The sequence below is a fragment of the Osmerus eperlanus genome, chromosome 8, assembly GCF_963692335.1.
Source record: "Osmerus eperlanus chromosome 8, fOsmEpe2.1, whole genome shotgun sequence".
NCBI classification, from domain to species: domain Eukaryota; kingdom Metazoa; phylum Chordata; class Actinopteri; order Osmeriformes; family Osmeridae; genus Osmerus; species Osmerus eperlanus.
The window spans coordinates 17,533,224-17,548,803 of NC_085025.1; the positions used below are offsets into that span (position 1 = coordinate 17,533,224).

Consider the following 15,580-nt stretch of genomic DNA (forward strand, 5'->3'; position numbering starts at 1 on the left):
TTTCCTCACATAGACTACACACAATATTAAACAAAAACAGGTTTTTGGAGTGTTTAGTTAATGAAAAATAAGACTGATATATTACATTTAAGTATTCAGACGTTGTACTTCAAATGATTGTAACTTTATTATTATTATTTTTGCACTGACACACATTTAACATAAGACAATGCAAACAAGAAGGCATTACCCAATATTGTTAATACTCTTTAAACAGGCATCTTAATCACACGAAGACTCTTAAACAACATTAAACAAAACAATGCCTTTTACTTAATTGTCAGTGGTGTTAAGGTGCTATGGTAAAAGAAAAATCTGGAAAAAAAATGTTTTCCTGACAATGATGAGAACAGATTTCACATTTAGAAAACTCAAATAGCCTACAGTGTGAGGTTGCAATTTACTGATTGTATGATAATACTCCATTGTCGCTGGCTACTTGGACACCAAAACACCTTTCAAACTGAAAACACATTAAACATTAAATCATGCCTGACAACATATTTCCACTAGCACTGTGCTGAATGTTATGGCACAGTGGCATGGATGCGGTGGTGCAGGCTCACTGTCCTTCCAGCTACAAGGCAGGCATGATTCAGCAGCTTCCTCAGCCCATTAGACCTCCTCTACTATTCCACGATGCTTTGCAGAGAAAACCAGACCTCTGACAATAAATGACAACACAACACCAGGCTTAGGTCTCAATCATGTCTCTCTCCGTTGGGAAAGCCGGAGGACCATCTTTTATAGGGCACAAGAATGTAAACAGTTACAACAGTCTCAGAGAAAGAGATTCACTGCTCCCAACACATGACAACTCAGACGAGAGAGTTCATAGTTGGAGCTCTCCTAGTAGTCATGACAAGGGACGTTTAGCCAGTACTTTCTCCTAACCCCGAACATCTATTAACCTGACACATAGACACAATATACTCTTATTAATAGCAAGCTTACATGAGAACGTACTAACTAGTATCCAATGACTAGTTCTATTGATTAGTGAATAATGTAAGCACACAGGAAATTCCAATTTCTTCCACAGTCCCCCCTTTTGACGTTTAACGTCAACACAACAAACATTTATCAACTGTTTATCTGAGGCCTGCTGTAGTGCCTTACATTTCACAAGTTTCATAACATTTAAAAACCTTAACAATCAAACAATACTTTATCTGTTACTACTCAGCACAGCATACATGATTATGGGATTTGAAGAAGTGTTAGGTAGTACCCAATCAGGTGAAAAAGTACAAAGTTAATAGCTTTTTGCTTAGTTCTCAAGATAGGGCTCCCGGAAATGACCTAAACGCTCCTTCTGTTTTCCTTGTTCAAAGTTGCATGGCATTATACACTTTGGCGATATTGTGACCTCTGATTCATCCTAGTAACACAGGGATTTCCTAAGACCCCACAAAAGAACTAGCTTATAGCTATTCACTTCATAAGCAAACAGCATACTGACAGTTTATCAATGATACTAGAAACATAGGCATATTTCTCTCCTGGACATAACCAAGGGTCATGCTCTCATGAGCTCAACACAGCATGGTATAGATCAAACACTGTTCATAAATTCAGATTATTTCAAACAATATAAAAGTAATAAAGTAACCACTATCTTTAATTATTGTTCACCGATCTGTGGTTAAGGACAGATCTATTCAGATTGCATACAGCATTGTATATCAGTTGGAAAAATAAAAGGAGGCAAATGGCCATCTTTATTACATTGGCAAAATAGTCACTTGGTACTTGAGATTACATATCAGACATGTCAATCATTCTCAGGGCAATGCAGTAATCATTGCTTGCTTATGTCTGTAGCTTGATTTGGGCTACCATAATCTTACTGGCAGCCTTACGAAAGCCCACTGCACAGCACTGTACACAGCAGGCAGTACACATCTTCCAAGCACAAACCACAATCAGCACAACAACAATTAACATGCCCAATCCAGTGATTTCCATTTGAATAATAGTCGAAAAATAAACCCCTAACAGAGGAGGTCAGTCAGCACAATTCCAAGCTTCAGGTTCCACCAAAGCTGAAATTATCTCTTTAATGTGAGCAGCCATATTTGTGATATTAGCAGATTCATCTGGGATAAAAGTACAACAGTCATGACCTATCACAGCACAGGTTCTTCCCTGAGCTGACAACAGATAATCCAGTGCCATACGGTTCTGTAGCACTACCTTATGGCCTTCATCTCAGAAGCAACCACAGTTAAGGCGTCGGCTGTCTCATTACCAATGGACTCCAACCCTACTGCTAAGCTCCTAATATATCTAAAGGCAGTGATAACACCATACACAGGGAGAATGGCAGCTGAAAATGTGAAACGTGACTGTGTACTATTGAATCCACGTGATGTGATCCCAGTGCATCTGCATTAATAATACTTCTCTTGTGGCGGTGCCACCAATGTTTGGGAAAGGGGTGCAGGGGCAACCCATCTACAGGTCTGAGGGCTCATACAATAAACCCAAGGTAACACGTTCCTGACCAGTCGGCCGGCAGGAAATAATAAGTACTCTTACCACATACCCACATGGTGCCATTGTTAGCTGCACGAGGAACCAAAAATGGTGATGCCCTTATACTTACAGGTCCATCTGCAACAGGCAAATCATGCAACAGGCTGTTAGCATACATACCACAGTGTGGTTACATGTACAGTTAGGTCCATAAATATTTGCACATTGACACAATTTTCATCATTTTGGATCTGTATACCACCACAATGGATTTGAAATGAAACAATCAAGATGTGCTTTAATTGCAGACTTTCAGCTTTTATTTCAGGGTATTTACATCCAAATCAGGTGAACGGTGTAGGAATTACAACACATTTTATATGTGGCCCCCCCCTTTTTAAGGGACCAAAAATAATTGGACAAACTAACATAATCATAAATCTAATTGTCACTTTTAATACTTGGTTGCAAATCCTTTGCAGTCAATGACAGCCTGAAGTCTGGAACCCATAGACATCACCAGACGCTGGGTTTCGTCCCTGGTGATGCTCTGCCAGGCCTCTACTGCAACTGTCTTCAGTTCCTGCTTGTTCTTGGGGCATTTTCCCTTCAGTTTTGTCTTTAGCAAGTGAAATGCATGCTCAATTGGATTTAGGTCAGGTGATTGACTTGGCCATTGCAGAACATTCCACTTCTTTGCCTTAAAAAACTCTTTGGTTGCTTTCGCAGTATGCTTCGGGTCATTGTCCATCTGCACTGTGAAGCGCCGTCCTATGAGTTCTGAAGCATTTGGCTGAATCTGAGCAGATAATATTGCCAGAAACACTTCAGAATTCATCCTACTGCTTTTGTCAGCAGTCACATCATCGATAAATACAAGGGAACCAGTTCCATTGGCAGCCATACATGCCCACGCCATAACACTACCTCCACCATGCTTCACTGATGAGGTGGTATGCTTTGGATCATGAGCAGTTCCTTCCCTTCTCCATACTCTTCTCTTCCCATCATTCTGGTACAAGTTGATCTTGGTCTCATCTGTCCATAGGATGTTGTTCCAGAACTGTACAGGCTCTTTTAGATGTTTTTTGGCAAACTCTAATCTGGTCTTCCTGTTTTTGAGACTCACCAATGGTTTACATCTTGTGGTGAACCCTCTGTATTTACTCTGGTGAAGTCTTCTCTTAATTTTTGACTTTGACACAGATACGCCTACCTCCTGGAGAGTGTTCTTGATCTGGCCAACTGTTGTGAAGGGGTTTTTCTTCACCAGGGAAAGAATTCTTCTGTCATCCACCACAGTTGTTTTCCGTGGTCTTCCGGGTCTTTTGGTGTTGCTGAGCTCACCAGTGCGTTCTTTCTTTTTAAGAATGTACCAAACAGTTGATTGAGCCACACCTAATGTTTTTGCTATCTCTCTGATAGGTTTGTTTTGATTTTTCAGCCTAACGATGGCTTGCTTCACTGATGGTGACAGCTCTTTGGACTTCATATTGAGAGTTGACAGCAACAGATTCCAAACACAAATACCATACTTGAAATGAACTCTAGACCTTTTATCTGCTCCTTGTCAATGAAATAACGAACTCCCATGAGGGAATAACATACACCTGGCCATGGAACAGCTGAGCAGCCAATTGTCCAATTACTTTTGGTCCCTTAAAAAGGGGGGGGCCACATATAAAATGTATTGTAATTCCTACACCGTTCACCTGATTTGGATGTAAATACCCTGAAATTAAAGCTGAAAGTCTGCACTTAAAGCACATCTTGATTGTTTCATTTCAAATCCATTGTGGTGGTATACAGAGCCAAAATGATGAAAATTGTGTCAATGTCCAAATATTTATGGACCTAACTGTATTTTCCCAAATACCTTCCCATCATTATTTAATAATTTAATCAACCATATACTACATCTTCTGTAGTATGCTAAAAGTGTAGGAATAGCATAGTCAGCAACATCAGGAATTTATGTCACCCGCCCAAATGGTATACAGGACAAGTAACATTGAACTCAGATACAATTGAACTTACAAATCATCCAGTAGAGTGTGAGCATACATAGAAACCGTATCCTTGCATGTATTTTTTCCAACACTCACTGTACCACTGTGCCATACACATAACCTTGCAGGTGGGGCATATTCAAGAGATGACTGACTCGCTCGACAGAACAGTCACATTTGTTACATCAAACCCGACACAAGGCCACTTCTTGACCTTACATATATCAGCCATTGACAGAGGGACAGATATCCCTGGATAACCTCCAGAATGTTTGGGACTCTAACCACAAACCCTGCCAGGTCTGTCCCCTCTAATGCTGCGTCCAGTCATTTTTTCGTCCACGGTAAGGTGTTGTTGTACAGATTGTTCTTCATGTGTGCTTTATGATGAATCTCAATGTTCACATCAGTATAATTGGGAGCGTGCAATAATGACTCTCGGTGTGGCTCATGTATGCGATGTCTGTGGACTTGTGCGTCCAGTATGCTTGAGAGATACAAATGATTTATCAGCTTCAGTGTTCCACAACAAATGAGTATCAGTCTGGCCCTTCATTAAATCGAGGAGAGGTCATCCTGGAGGTCCTCTCATAATGCTTGACTAAACAACGTAGGTGATTCGGTGTACCCTTGTGGTAGAACTGAAAACGTGACATCCTGGAGGTCCTCTCATAATGCTTGACTAAACAACGTAGGTGATTCGGTGTACCCCTGTCGTAGAACTGAAAACGTATACTGAACCTGGCGAAACGTGAATGCAAACAGATACTGGCTCTCTTCTGCAATGGGAACAGAGAAAGAAAGCAAACAATAGTCATTCACAGTCACAATCAATGATAACAACTGGGGTAGCATTCTTAATGCGCCCAATATGATTAGCGTGTGTGGACCACAGGAGCTCAGGCCCAGCTTCTAGCAAGGCCACATCTGCAGTCGCTAAAATCTCTGCATTCCACTGCTGGGAGATGTGTATGGGATTGCTAGGCCAAGTGTTCTTTATCCTAAGGAATAGATAAGAAAAAGTCAGTAGTGCATTTCATTTTTATTTTTTTCAGTTTGCACAACAAATTCCTTTCCAACAGATTACTGTCTGAGTGTCCTTGAGCAGGCCACAGCAAGCTCTTTGTTCTGAAGAAAACGGGAGGGGTTGAGTGCAGTAGTATGGAGTATGTGACTGAAGGGTACTGACTATTTATTAGTGGTGGGCATAGATTAATTTTTCGATTTTTAGATTAACCCTCGTGCTGCCTTCGGGTCACATGACCCAAAGGTTCATAACGAACCATCGTTGTGTTTACCCAATTTTACCCAATACAAAAACAAATTAAAATAATTTTCTTTTAACCTTTGCAATGTGGGGGGTCTGAGACAGCCTAGGTGTTAAAAGAAAATGCTTCACTTTGTCTTTGTATGCGGTAAATTTGTCGCAATACGACGGTGGGTCACAATGACTGATGGGTCAGAATGACCCGAAGATAACACAAGGGTTAAGGCATTCAGAATATGTGTGCTACCCAAATAATGACTAAAAGTAAGTCTTTGAGAACGGGTTTCTCAAGCCAGGTGGCGCATTAGACCAGGAGCTCATCTCCTGTTTCCAAAATGCATTACAAACTGCTTGAGAAAGCTGTTCTACTATGATAATTGGTGATGAAAATAAATAATGTTCAATAAGATGTACTTGTGTTTCTTATACACTAGTGTAATAGTTGGACCAATACGCTGTTCATATTGGTCCAGAAGACGTTCTCAAAAGTTAATAAATCCGTTTCTTATATACTAGTGTAATAATTGGACCAATACGCTGTTCCTATTGGTCCAGAAGACGTTCTCAAAAGTTAATAATACCGTTTATATACCTCCCGAATGTTCGCAGAGGTAAATAAACGGTTTTATGGACCTAGCAACAAGCGGTTGCCTTGGAGATGTAGCCATTGACCTTAACAACGTAGCATCTGCTCGGCAACCAAATATGGTTTCTGCACAGGTCCGCAAACGCCCCGCAATCGCTTTGCGTGTTAAAACGATTTCGATCTCGGTTTACAAAGGCGTTTGCAGACCTGTCGAGGAGTAGCTAAACATTTGCTGTTTATATACCTCCTGAAAGTTTGCAGAGGTAAATAAACGTTTTTACGGACCTAGCAACAAGCGGTTGCCTTGGAGATGTAGCCATTGACCTTAACGACGTGGCATCTGCTCGGCAACAAAGTAGCCTAAATTGCCAAAAAAAAACTAAAACAACCAAATATGGTTTTTGCACAGGTCAAAAAACGCCCCGCAATCGCTTCCCGTTTTAAAGAAGTATCTGAAGCAGACAGAAGACGAATTGTTGCCTTGGATATGTAGTGACGTCACCAGTGCAAGTGCAGCTGATTGCTCTGACAACATGGCGTCTGCTCCAGATTCGACCTGTTTGATTCAGACCCCCACCCCTCGCCCCTCGGCTTGAAGCAACGGCCCCGGTGGATGTAGGTGGTATTGCATTTCGTGTTTGACTTCCGACTCTTCCGGTCGTTTTTATTCTATTAACTCCAGTCAACATTTACAAAACTATCTCCCCCAATAATTTGTGTTCGATTCTCGAACCTGGCTCATACTACTAGCTTTTTCATACAATCATTTTTCCTGATTTTTGCTGAAGTTTGAAACCAATCCGAAATGGGTAAACTAGCACCCCATTTATTTGCTTACGTCAATAAAAGTTGCCTGCAAATGTGCTTGTGGATACTAACAGGGCACAAGCACAAAAGTTCACATTGGCCGATAGCCGATTTACTTGGAGCTGAAAGAAATGGCTTGAGTTGCCTGCCCTGTTGTAGCAAGTTTAGCAAATGGTTGTCACACATACATGAAATGTTGTTAATATAGTTTATTCCCGTTATTTTAAAATAGATTTGATTTTTCGTAAAAACGTTCATGACATGATGGCAAATATTATATTATGTTAAGCGTGAGCATAGATTGTTGACATGTCTATCTGGAGCAAAGACGAAGATTAATAGTACTTTAACTGATAACCACAATAGGAAATTATATATATATATTTAAATAATATTAGTCTTGTCTTCAGAAGCTTTTGTTAAACACACTCATTATTCTTTTTTTGATCGTGTCAAAGCCAGACTGCTTTTGTGGGACAATGAAGGTCCTCAGTGACTATGTTTCACCCCCACTTATATCTGATGGAAACGTCTTGTATATAGTTCTGTTAATATGCCCCTTTCAAAGGCACGTTCAATAAAGTAGATTATATTTTAGACACACTTCTCAATTTATTACATTATTACCAAGTCTTGTTAGATCACGTTATATCCATTAATAGGCGTTTGGGTTAGGTTGAACATATAAAACACAGGCCACATTTCTACACTGATGTTAAATTGAAGGCAGTGTGATTTTCGTGGCATTTCGTTTGAATATAAAGTTGACAGTAAGCTGTGGTAAGTCTGCATTATGGAAGATTTCTGTTACAAAAATAACTATTAAGCTTACAACGACAGAGGTAAGTGTTCATGTAAACAGTTTATTTAATCCGATACAATGCGTTGGAAATCATACTCAAATCACGAAGAAAAAAACCAACATATGTGATGAGTTCCATCTAGAATAGCCCTATATTTAGCCCTATAGCCTATTTCTAAAAAACAAGTGAAAGGAATACTATACAGTGACAGCATACATTTCCGTAAAGTTTGCATCATGTCTCTGATTCTTATCGGACTTGTACCCCATTCTGCCACTGCAATGCCTTAGCTCACCTGCTCGCAACCATATAAATCTATGCTCGCGACTGGTTGTCGCAAAGTATGACGTGTACAGCTAGTTGCAAGCGTGCACGAGGTGTCGGAGCTAGGGAAAAAAAGAGCCACTGTTTAAAGCTAGACCGGAAGAGTCGGAAGTGGAAAGATGGCGCGGTCCAGTTTCGTACTCTCGCTTGCCTCACTGCGCCACTGAGCACTTTTCATAGAAATGAATGGGGACGCCATCTTGGAAGACAAAAGTTGCTTCTAGTTATATTAACTCTATGGTTTGATTTGTGATCTTCCCACGTATTGTTGTAGTATATAAGAAACCAAATGTTTACTCCTCGACAGGTCAGCAAACGCTTTGTCGCCTCGATTTGTTAAAACGATTTGAAATCTCGGTTTACAAAGGCGTTTGCAGACCTGTCGAGGAGTAAACATTTGCTGTTTATCTCACACGTTCTAACAACGGAATTTGCTCAAGCTTCTCCTTCACGTAGTTCGTCTACCTATATTTCCAAACCAGACAGATCAACTTTGAGGCCAAAGATAGAATACATTTAACCCTTGCCTCCCTAACCCTTGACGCCTGAATAAGAAATTATAATTTCAGTGCGTCAGCTCCGTGAGCCTGCTCAGGATGGTGTGTGTGCGCGCATACACATTTTGTCCTGCCAGTAACTTCCAAGCATCTCCCAGCATCTCGGCAGCTTTGGCCAAGACTGAGTGCTACCAGTCTTTAAATTTCTCAATCTCTGGTCCACAAGCCTCTTCGGGCTGGCCTTTTTTAAGCCCGGAGGTGCATAGAAAACTTTGTTACAAGCAAACAAGACAAACAATACATACATAGCAAATGCTGACCACATACTCAAGCCATGTTGATTTAAAAGACAATTACTTCTCATTATTTAATCGTGTTGTAGCCTTACTTCACAAAAACATTCATAAAAAACTTAACAGCTTTTTAGAAGTAAGACAATAGAGTCGGAGGTCACCAACATTTTGAAGAACTAGATGTCTTCCATAAGGATTATCAAAAATAAAGTCTGAGACGGAATATTTTTCAAAAGTCAAGATGACTTGGTGGTTTATTCAGCAACGCAGATGCAGCATACATACACGGAAGGTTCAAAAAGCCCTCACATTTCCTTGGACATCTCATTATATAGACAAATATGAGGATCAGACCCCCACCCTGTCTGATACAATGACATAACCTTCTAGAACATTCTAGAAGGTTCTTTAACCAGTTCCTATCCACCCCAAAACTGCGTGCGCATCCCCTGGCTCTTAAAGTGTTGATCAACTTTTCTCTCCTCCAAAGCCCCCAGAAAGCCCCCACTCTCAATGTCCTCGATTCATCTCAACTCCAGTTCACCCCAACTCTCAGTCTCCATCCACGTCATGCTTAACCCGTTCCTACATCCTCCATCTCTCCTGAATCTGGCTTAGGTCAGTAGGACCTGTTACTTCGGATGCGGGACTTCTACTCCTAATGCGTGACTTCGATCCTTTGGGAGTATATACAGCTATTGTTCCACCACACCAGATGTATCCCTTCAGACCATCCTGTTGATTTGTCTAGCAAACCCGCTGTTATGCAAGTTCTTACTTATAACAGGCCACACTTATCAAAACACACACTCTTTCCCCATCCTAAGATTGCCAAACCAACTCCTCACTAGACATCTTCCCTGTTCTGGTTTGATCCTGTTACTGAGTGTAATTCTTAACTGCGTAGGCCTCAGTCCGCCATCTTAGGCCCCAAAACCTCTGACCCAGTGTACACTTCTCCGGTTGCCACCTTCCCACTAATCAATTTCCCACCACAATATCTAGTCAATATGTTGAAAACAGTGTTGTGTAGACACAATAGATTTATTTGCAAGTTTTTATTTCAAGTCTCCACCTTCAATGTTTCAGTGTGCTGTTGGCCGTGTTGCGTTTTTGCTCCGCGGCTTTACACGTTGAAAACCAACGAATCAGCGCACAGCTCATCTATATATTCATGAGCATACCATAAAAGGAGAAAACCTAGCGTTTTTTTCCCAGGACAATTTCACAGGAAGTACCAGGGGCATAGAACAGCACCGGGGCCATTTTCAGTCCAACCAATGTTACATGCCCTATTCGGAGACCTTAAGGAACAGTGTGAAATACCCCCAAAACCCAGTCAATGACCCCTTTAAGACCTAACTTCACTACACTGGTAACAAACGGCCAACCATACCCCGATAAAAATTATATCCGATCTGACATTTTGGAAGATTGACAACGCTAAGTTAATCATCAAGTTGAGTAGCATGGAGCATAGTACATGGAATGACCCACAGCAAGTAGCCTATTTTACCTGCCTTTAAAGAACTGCATTTTATATTGCCTCAAATATACTTTTCTCTATGTGTCGCGTATAAACTGCATTACACGCTTCACTACACATTCTTGGGTGCTAAGCAGTACACCTGACACATTTAAACTTCACGCAGTGCCCGGTTCACAAGATAATCGAGCCACAGAAACACACAGATTCCTGGCATCATAGTATGATGAGTAAGCACTCTCCAGCCTCTCGTGCAGAATACTCTGGCACTAGCTGAAGTAAGGGAAGAGTTTTAGAGACTGAAAAAAATCAAGGAACACATGCAGAAGATTGTCTTCAGGGCTTAGCCATGTTAGGTAGAAAATTGGATGGGGATCAGTCTACTGATCCAGTCATCTGTCTTCATACATCCATTCTAGTCTACAGGAGATGCATGGACCATTTGGAATAGCCCATGAGGCATACTGTATATGTGGGCACATTTATGGTTTCCATGAGGGCATTCACTTACAAATGACATCGCTGGGAACTTACACTCCATGATCTCTGTAAGATAGAGGTATTTCTCTTTCCCAGCAGCTTTCCATTTCTGGGTTTCAGAGCCAGCATGTACAGTAACTGAATGTCAGTATTTGATCTGTTGTTTACAGGTGACTGCTGGCTGCTGGCCGCCATTGCATGCCTGACACTAAATGAGAAGTTGTTGTATAGAGTTATCCCTCCAGACCAGAACTTTACAGAGAACTACGCTGGCATCTTTCATTTCCAGGTATGGCCCTTGTCCCAAACCCTCAAAGCAAATTAGTAGGCTACTTTGAGGATCAAAATTCTCTTCAGTACATTTTATGCCCCCTAATTAACTTAGCACAGTTGGTCAAATTGGAGAATAGTTTATTAGTAAGTTCTGCCATTCTTTGTACAATCTTTTGAAATATGTTTAAAACAATATAAATAAATCCTTTCAATTGAAGCACATAAACATCCTGTGTTCATCGTTTTTATGTCCCACCAGTTCTGGAGGTATGGGGAATGGGTAGATGTGGTGGTGGATGACCGTATCCCCACCTGTAGAAACAAGTTGATGTTCACCAAGTCTGGCAGGAAGAATGAGTTCTGGAGTGCCCTGCTGGAGAAGGCCTATGCCAAGTAAGTTCATGTAATTGGCCCATTTTGTCTACAACATGGCATCACTACATCAACCTTTTTTCCTCAAATAAAGACCCAATTTCAAAGAAATATTACTACAGAACCCTGATGAATACAACCCTCTGGTCAGATTGAATGGCTCCTATGAGGCCCTGAAAGGAGGGAACTCCCTGGAGGCTATGGAGGACTTCACCGGGGGAGTGACTGAGTTCTTTGACATGTCTGAGGCTCCCAAAGACCTCTACACGGTCCTGAGGAAAGCTCTGGACAGAGGTTCTCTCCTGGGTTGCGCCATAGATGTGAGTATTCTCAGCATCCACTTGTGTGCTAAATGCAATTTAATATTCTGCAGGGACACTGCTCAGCAAAGTACTGGATTCAAACACTTAAGTACTCTTAATTTTACTTAGAATATCTGCCGCACAATCTGTCACATATGTGTAACAGTAAGCCACCAAACCCTGTAGAAACTGAGCCCAGACAGACTTTGGAGTTTTACAGTTATATTTGGTCTTGTGCTTCCCAGTGGTCTAGTCTAGTATCCAGTAACTCATTGTTGTCAGACTGGAATACACTACCTCCTGGGAAATACTACACTTAGCAAGTCTTATTAGACTGTATTAGACTTGAGCGTATTTGTCATGATGTCATATTATCCCTTTTTCAGGTCCAGCCACAGGAATATGAAAGTAAAACCAAAACTGGGCTGGTCAAAGGTCATGCCTATTCTATCACAGCTTTGGAGGAGGTAGGGAAATTACTGGGGGTCTTTTTTTAACAAACCACATGCTGTAATTAAGTGTTCTTGCTACACCCAACCTATATTCACAAGGCACAACCGATATTCTCTGTCATATATTTATTATTTATTTTCCCAACCTAACTTGTCCCTCAGTTTTTGCACTACATAGACAATGTCAGTGTCAAAATGTTCGTATTGGTCACGATTGCGTTGCTTGTATTGGATTTTATGTTCCGTTGCATGGTTCAGGCTAAATGTACTTTTTGTGGAGAAAAGTGAAGCTAACGGTGGCTAACTAGCTAGCCACAGTCACTAACGTCGCAAACCCGCGTGCTTGTTAACTTCTGGGAGATAGCTATAGCAACCAAAAACAAGACAGCTGCAGAAAGGTTAGGGTGATAACTATTTGCTCATTTAACATTGTGATAAAAAACAAAATTGTGAAATGTAATGTACAATACAATATACGCTGAAATTATTAGTACATCTACTTTTGGAAACGGTAGTCTGCTATTTCAGTGAGGTGTTAGCATCATGACATTAGCCTCTGTTGGACAACGCATACAACAGCGGTCAGTTTTCAGTCGTTAAAACAATAAACATGCCTCACAAATAAATGTTTGTTTTAGGATTTATTATGACATTACTGTAGATTCTAAGTCAACGATTCGTTGGTGAAGTAAACCACTTTTAAACCAGTGTTAGCTCACTGTAACGCTGTATGTGACACTGGTAATTTTTTTATTTTTAATCCACCACTGTTTGTTTTGGAAGCCAAATGGTGACAGTACATTTTTGGCCCCTTATAAAAAGTCCAATTCGTTTTTCAATTGGTGAAACAATCCGAATACTAACCTGAACTGCAATGCCACAGCTTAACTGTATGCCAATCTCTTCGCGAAGGTCTCCTCTACAGGGCTGTGAAAACAGCTAAAGCTAACATTTTCCAGATATTTGAGTTTATGTCCGAAAAGTGCCCCTGTTTTAGAGCTATTCTTAGCGTTACAAACTGCCCTTCGCTCTAGCTAGTTAGCTTGCCACAGGCATTTCTCCCGTCTGTACCAAAAAAAATTGACAGATGAGGGAAAATGGTGCCTTGTTTTCGCTTATTTAATCCGATCAACCTCATATAGTTCCATATAAATTTAGTTGAAACGTAGGCCTACATCTACGAATGTGTGGTCTCAAATATACATAAAGAAAAAAAAAAATTGGCACATTCAAACAATCCCCTCAGTGAAGGTTGGCTGGCAACACAGTGACTGACCTTCAGAGACAGGTGGGGGAGTGGGGGTGCACAAAGGACACACTTGTTAGTGGCATCGTGCTTTCAACTTTTGTTTTGACAACCCAGTCATTTGGAACAGATACACATCAAAAACATGCAGGGCTACAGTAGGTCCAAGGCCCAGGATCAATGACCAGGATTGAGATGATGTAGAGGGAGTATTAGAGAAGCTGACCAAGTTGAATGCGCTTTTCCCTACTTACAACATGGACAGCCGGTCACATGAGCCCTGGGTCTTCAGACAAGGACGTTACTGACAATAATCGCTTCCAGTAAACTTGTTATATCAGCCAGTTTTCCCAAAATAAATTTCAATTTCAAATTTGGGGGTTCATGAATGGATACAATAGAGTAAATGCTTAACATATCACTAGAAGGGAAATACTTAAGGGGAAGTTTAAGTCATATAGGTAAGGACCATTTTTACATAGGATTGTCATATTTCTTCGTTTTCATGTCAGCCTCACATAGTTGAGATCTGCCATATAGCCTATCACCATTCCCGCATGCACTAAGGGAAATGAGAAAGGAACCGTTTCATTCTACACGTCACTCTTGGTATTCTGAAGTGTAAATGAGCAGTGACAAATGTATGCTTTTTAATCTATGCAATCTTCTTAAATAATAAGTATGCATACGTATTTAAAATAAACAGAAATATCAGTTGCAAAATTTAAGTACACATGAAAAATCTTGGAATGTTTGATATTGGTTTAAACAATAGGTTTGGTGATATAGTAAAAAAAACAAAAGGCCCAGCTGCAACCGACGCAAGCACACCCCACAATTTCCACAGAAATTGTATCCTCTCTTGTTTCTTATTGCATTAATGCAACACTGGAACATTACAAACTTGAAGTTATTATTTATGGCTACTGACACATACATTACTGACAGTACATAATTTTTCTTAGTGTAACAAGGTGACAAAGAACACCATGGTTCGTCTGATACAATTAAGGAATCCTTGGGGTGTGGTCCTATGGAATGGGCCGTGGAGCGCAAAGTAAGCAACCTGATTGACATTTGTTTTTTTTAAATACTCAGCAGAAGAGCAAAAAATCCTGCAATCCACAATGATTGTGCCAAGTCATTTTGTAATCTTCACTTGTAAACCTTCCGATAGAGCAGATGACTGGTCCAGCATTTCCAGAGCAGACAAAGACAAGCTGAAGAAGCAGACTGCGGAAGACAGCGAGTTTTGGTGAGAGAAGACCTCTAAAACTGAAACCTTTTTCCAAACATCCTCTACAGAATATCCCTGTCCCTGTACAACCACCATTTTACTCCTGTAGGTGAAGATACCTGCAGGTGAAGTTACTGCTATTTCTGCTAAGTTCCCTTCTGTCTTGCCATGTAGGATGTCCTTTGAAGATTTCCAAAATAACTTCACAAAGATCGAGATCTGTAACTTGACCCCAGACAGTCTGATGGGGGACGAGACCCAAAGTTGGAAGGTGGTGATAAACGAGGGTCGCTGGGTGAGAGGTAGCTCTGCCGGGGGTTGCAGGAACTATCCAGGTAAACCTACACATCCTGCCCTTACCCTTCAGTTTTGATGCCTGCCTAAAAACAATGTGAATGTTTGAAAATTGTAGGAATAGGGCGCAGAGAGGAAATATTCAACATCTGCTCACTGCAAGAAACTATTAACAGAAAGTAAACTACAGCTCTGATATTCAACAATGGGCTTGGGTCATCTATAGACTCTCCAGAAGAAAAGTATCAGCATGTGCAGACAGTGTTTTATACTTGCAGGCACTGACAGAAGGTTGTGTAGCATGTTGTTGGATCTCTGGTGATTATCGCCCTTTTCGAGTGTGGCTGTCAGCACCACTGTGACAAACACCGTCT

The 15,580-nt window shown here is 40.9% G+C and overlaps 1 protein-coding gene across 1 annotated transcript in view; it reads left to right on the top strand.

Moving 5' to 3' along the window:
* LOC134025298 (calpain-3-like) overlaps positions 1 to 15,103 on the top strand; it is a 47,650-nt gene extending 32,547 nt beyond the window's left edge. Inside the window, exons 3-9 of the mRNA XM_062468236.1 lie at positions 11,201 to 11,319; positions 11,563 to 11,696; positions 11,827 to 11,995; positions 12,364 to 12,444; positions 14,641 to 14,732; positions 14,858 to 14,930; positions 15,087 to 15,103. Of these exons, the coding sequence (XP_062324220.1) occupies positions 11,201 to 11,319; positions 11,563 to 11,696; positions 11,827 to 11,995; positions 12,364 to 12,444; positions 14,641 to 14,732; positions 14,858 to 14,861 (599 nt within the window). The 3' untranslated portion in view covers positions 14,862 to 14,930; positions 15,087 to 15,103. The remainder of the gene's footprint in view (positions 1 to 11,200; positions 11,320 to 11,562; positions 11,697 to 11,826; positions 11,996 to 12,363; positions 12,445 to 14,640; positions 14,733 to 14,857; positions 14,931 to 15,086) is intronic.
* The last annotated feature ends 477 nt before the right edge of the window (positions 15,104 to 15,580 follow it).